The 4,684-nt window shown below is 52.4% G+C and overlaps 1 protein-coding gene across 1 annotated transcript in view; it reads left to right on the top strand.

Annotated features, from left to right (window-relative positions):
- RGR (retinal G protein coupled receptor) overlaps positions 1-4,103 on the top strand; it is an 11,469-nt gene extending 7,366 nt beyond the window's left edge. Inside the window, exons 5-6 of the mRNA XM_008586092.1 lie at positions 2,825-2,990; positions 3,458-4,103. Coding sequence (XP_008584314.1) covers positions 2,825-2,990; positions 3,458-3,589 — 298 coding nt within the window. The 3' untranslated portion in view covers positions 3,590-4,103. The remainder of the gene's footprint in view (positions 1-2,824; positions 2,991-3,457) is intronic.
- The last annotated feature ends 581 nt before the right edge of the window (positions 4,104-4,684 follow it).

The following is a 4,684-nucleotide window of genomic DNA, read 5'->3' as shown; positions in this document are numbered from 1 at the left end:
GTCCAGGAAGAGGCATCATGCAGTGAGCCGTTGGCTTGTGTCGGTCACAACAGTCAGGGAGCCCACAGCCCCTTTGCCGTCTTCAGCACAGTCGGCTGTTCTGACTCTGACTGCCCTGATTTCTAGAAGAAGCCATGCCCTTGGGTAGACAGATTCAGAAAACATTAAGGTCTTTGCATTGGGAGGGACCTCTTTGGCATGGAAATCTGTCCTGGAAATTCCCTGAGCATCTGCTATGAGCCACGCCCTGGAGAGACAGGACCGAATGCATGACGGTCCCGCTGTCATGAAGCCCGTGTTCTCGTACCGCCCCATCCTCGTGGCTCTGGGAAGACCAGGGTTTAGGGAGATCCTTCAGTGGCTCTAAAGGAGCCGTTACATGGGCCTCTTCTTGCTTCCACCAGAGCCATGTAGCATTCACCTGCTTTATATGTGATATTTACTCATGAAGCCTCTGTCCCGATGATAGATTTTTCCAGTGAAACCACTTGAGAACCCTGAGTCTAGTCCGAGAGTCCCTGCAGGGCACTCTTCAGCCAGTCCAGGCCTTCTGGCAACCCTTCCCCCCACCCCTCCTTAGTGGACAGCTCTCAGGTGACACAGTCTTCCCTCCACAAAAAGGGCATCTGCCTCCCTGTGACTCCCACCTGTCCCTGGCCAGCCCTTCCGTCTCCCCATGCTCACTACCAGGGACCCCAGGCTCTTCTGTGCTCCTTTCAACAATGTCCTCAGTGATACATTATCCAGTCTCTTTCTCATCTGCAGGCCCCTTTCAAATCCCTGTGCCCAGAACACTCTTTGAACGTTCCTTCCTCTTGGTCTTCTCCATTTCCCGACTAACGTGTCCCATTCTTCACACTTGGGGAACAAACAGCAGAGCANAACTCCTCGAGTAGCGGAAATCTCTCAGTCCTTTTCAGGGACACCAGGGAACATGAACACGCGGCAGCCAGCAGCCAGGGGTATTCTGTGTTTTCAATGATCAGGAGAAAATCCAGCCTGCATACAACCTAGGGCATTAAGGCTGGAAACCACCCTGCACCTTGCCCAGATCCCCAAGGCCTGGGAAGCAAGACGTGGGGCCACTCTCATTTACCCAGACCCTGGAAACCCAAGAGCCAGGGCTGCCTGCCGGATGTCGTCCATGCTCTCACCCTTAATTCCTTCCAAGGATTTGAGGTGTGGCACAAAACTACAGGCCTTTTAAATGCTAATTTAATCACAGTCACAGGCTGTCACTCACAACGTAAAATCACACCTGCAAGCAACATTTGTCCAAGGAAAACAATACTTCGAAATAAGCCCTCCTGGCCATTTCTGAATTTCTGCATTAATATCCCCTTGCCACAATTTTCTTTTAACTTAGTCACCTGGACAATGTCTAGCAAATAAGTCATGACAAGCAACCAAGATTTTGTAAAAAATAGATATTAATGTCACTTTATGTGCATTGTCATTTTATCTCTGCTACCACTCTCTGAGGAAGGAAGATTTTGTTATTCCTGTGTCACAGACTGGAAAATCGAGGCTGAGAGGAGTGGGCAAAGCAACCTGCCAAAAGGCACACACCTAGTTAACAACAGGTCTGGGACTGCACGAGCCACGTGCTCAATCACAGTACACAAAAGAAACACTCTTCTTGTCGAGACACTCATCTGTGACTTCACTACTGACTCTGTGTGTGTGTGTGTGTGTGTATGTGTGTGTGTGTGTGTGTGTGTGTGTATGAATTGACAAAGGGCTGTACAAGTCGATTTTAGCTGGAGACCCACTTTCCCCTAAGATCACAGAAGGGCGAGGGCTGCGCTGGGACAGAATCCTGTCTTGTGGTTCCCAGCCGGCTGTTGCAGGCACCTCCGGGCTGTCCTCCGTGCTGCCCGCCTTAAGCCCTGTCTTGATGCTCAAAGTCGCCACATTTACAGGAGGTTCAGTTAGCCAGGAGACAAGGCTGCCAGCATAATTTTCTCATTTTTCCAGGTTTACTTTAAACCATCAGCTCCGGAGCATCCGCAGAGGTCACCATGCACAGGCCCAGGGCCCTCAGCGGCGAGCTGAGTGGTATCAGAGATGGCAGGGCCACTGGCTGGGGGGTCAGTTTCTCCTCCGGCCTCAGCTTCACCCAGGAAGCCCTGCAGGAGAGCTAAGCACCTTTTTCGGAATGAGGGACAACTCAAGAGAAAACATGTCCCCCCGTCAACATTTTTTAAAGATCCAAAATTAAAGAAAAGGATTGTTCTTCAAACTTAAATAGCCTTCTTTGTTAAAGAGAGACTTGCCAATGAGAAGAAAGGCCCCTTTAGCGTCAGCATTTTATTACCTGCACGCCTGTGGGGAGCAGGGACCTGGCAACTCCATCCTGATCTCAAACTGTGCGCCCCCTTGGGGCCCAAGGTGGTACCACAGCATCACCCACTCCTGAGACCCGCCTTGCTCCCTCCTAGTATTTGACACTGTGAGCCCAGGACAGGTTGACCTCGTAGGTTGCTGCCGCTGCTCCTAGGGAGCTGGTTCTGGGACCGAGGCCTAAGGGCACCTCAGCCTTGGCATCCTTATCGACACAGCCACGAAATCCAGGATTCCCCTTAAACAGCACAGACCCAGAAGGACGCTCATTATCCAGGCAAGTCAGGGTTTATCAGGCCGTTTTACAGACAAGGCAACTGAGGTCAAGTAAGCATAAATAACAGGTTTAGGGTTACACAGCCTTAGACAGCAGAGAGGCCTGTCTGGGTCCAAGTTCCTCTGGGGGCTCAGCCCCTCCCTGAAGCCTGGTCCCTGCTGCCCAGCACTGCTCAGCGCTAACCTGGTCTCCCCAGCTGCACAGGGCTGCCAGCCACTTGGAGCGAGCTGATGCCTCCTGTGATGCTTTATTCCAGGTGAACACCACTCTGCCAGTCAGGACGCTGCTGCTCGGCTGGGGTCCCTATGCCCTCCTGTATCTATATGCAGCCTTCGCTGATGTGACTTCCATCTCCCCCAAACTGCAGATGGTACAAGACATTTCCAGTACTCAGATCTAGAGCCCTCTCCGGCTGTGTCTCTGTCTCTCCTCACTTCTCTTTCTGGCTTTCTGGCCTCCGTGTCAGTGTGTCTCTTTGTCTCCTTTGAACACTCGCAATGCACAGAGAACGTGTTTGTCCCCCACCTCACTCCCTGGGCTACTCCAGGCTGATGCTTAATGTTGCATAAGCTTCTGGTGAGATGACAGAGACAGAGCCAGATGGTGAGCATGCACACTCTGACCAGGGGCTGAGGTCGGTGCCCAGGTGGGGAGCATGTGTTTTCCCTGGGGCCCCCTGAGCCATGCATCATCTGCCAACGGGGCTCAGAGGCTGCAGAATCAAGCCAAGCATATTTGATTGGCAGCTGTAGGGGAGGGGGATTGGGGTCACCAGATGGGACCAGAGAGAGGAGCAGAGGCTTTGAAGCTTCTTTCATGGCTTTTCTGCCACAACAGGTGCCCGCCCTTGTTGCCAAAATGGTGCCCACGATCGACGCCATCAACTATGCCCTGGGCAGTGAGACGGTCCGCAGGGGAATCTGGCAGTGCCTCTCGCCACAGAGGAGCGAGCGGGACCGAACCCAGTAGCCTGTCGCCCTGGACAGAGCCCCATGCCAGGAGGCCGCCCCAGAAATCCTGTGCAGCAGCCTCAAAAGCCAAACCCCAGACACTCAACCACCATCCCCAATGGCCCTGTTGAGCCTGGCTGACCACAGGGACTCAGAGAGACACCAGGCTGCGCAGAAGGACCTGGGACTCTAGAGCCAGATGGACCTGAGTGTCTGTCATAGCCCTCCACCTGGAGGCTAAGAGACCTTGGAAAAGTCTCTCTTTCCAAACTGAGCTTCCTGACCCCTAATGTAAAGATGATCATATGAACTTCTCGGGGTTGTTGTGAGGCTTGAACAAAATAACATGCACTCACCAACCACATAGAAAATGCTCATTAAACAGAGCTGCTTGCATAAACCTTGGCCATGCCCTCCAGGGACTCAGTCTCACATGGGAAGGAGTCAAAGCCCTGGGGTTTGCCTGTGGGAGCCCAACCCAGGCTCTCAGTGCTCAAACACCATTTATTAAATCACGATCTGGCACCAGTGAATCACTCTGCCTGTGTATCTGTTTCTCAACTTGTCAGATGAGATGATAGTAATGGTAACCTGATCAAAGACAGGACTGGAAAGTTCCCTGGCAGGTTAAGTACTCACTGAGCATTAGCCAACAGTACCTGCCAATTAAAGCCAGCCCCTGGTTATGTGGGGCTTGGCCTGAATGTTGCTTAAAAATGTTTTGGGATTAGTTTCCAGATTTAAAAATCAGGACAATTTATTTAAAACTCCTGATGTCAGAAGATGAGGGCCCTCCCTCCAGCCCACCTTCCTGTACAGTATCAGGATACATACTGTCCTGTCAGCTGCAGCTCTGTGTTCCCTGCAGAGCCCAGGGCCTCTGGGATTGTGACACTAATACAAGGGTCCCCATCCCTGGATGTACATCTGCACCTCACACAGACTCAGCAATCAGGGACAGGTGTGGCAGGTGCACAGTTCTGGATGGGAATGAAGATGGCTGGCAGGGTGACCCAGGGCCATACGGGAGGTCTGATGACAGAGGAGCAGCGGGCCCAGGCACCGTGGAGGTAGGAGGGATAAAAGCTTCATCCCATGGAGCTGAGGAGAGGAA

This window comes from Galeopterus variegatus, unplaced genomic scaffold, assembly GCF_000696425.1.
Source record: "Galeopterus variegatus unplaced genomic scaffold, G_variegatus-3.0.2 Scaffold3825, whole genome shotgun sequence".
Taxonomy (NCBI): Eukaryota; Metazoa; Chordata; class Mammalia; order Dermoptera; family Cynocephalidae; genus Galeopterus; species Galeopterus variegatus.
This window is presented reverse-complemented; position numbering and strand designations above follow the sequence as displayed.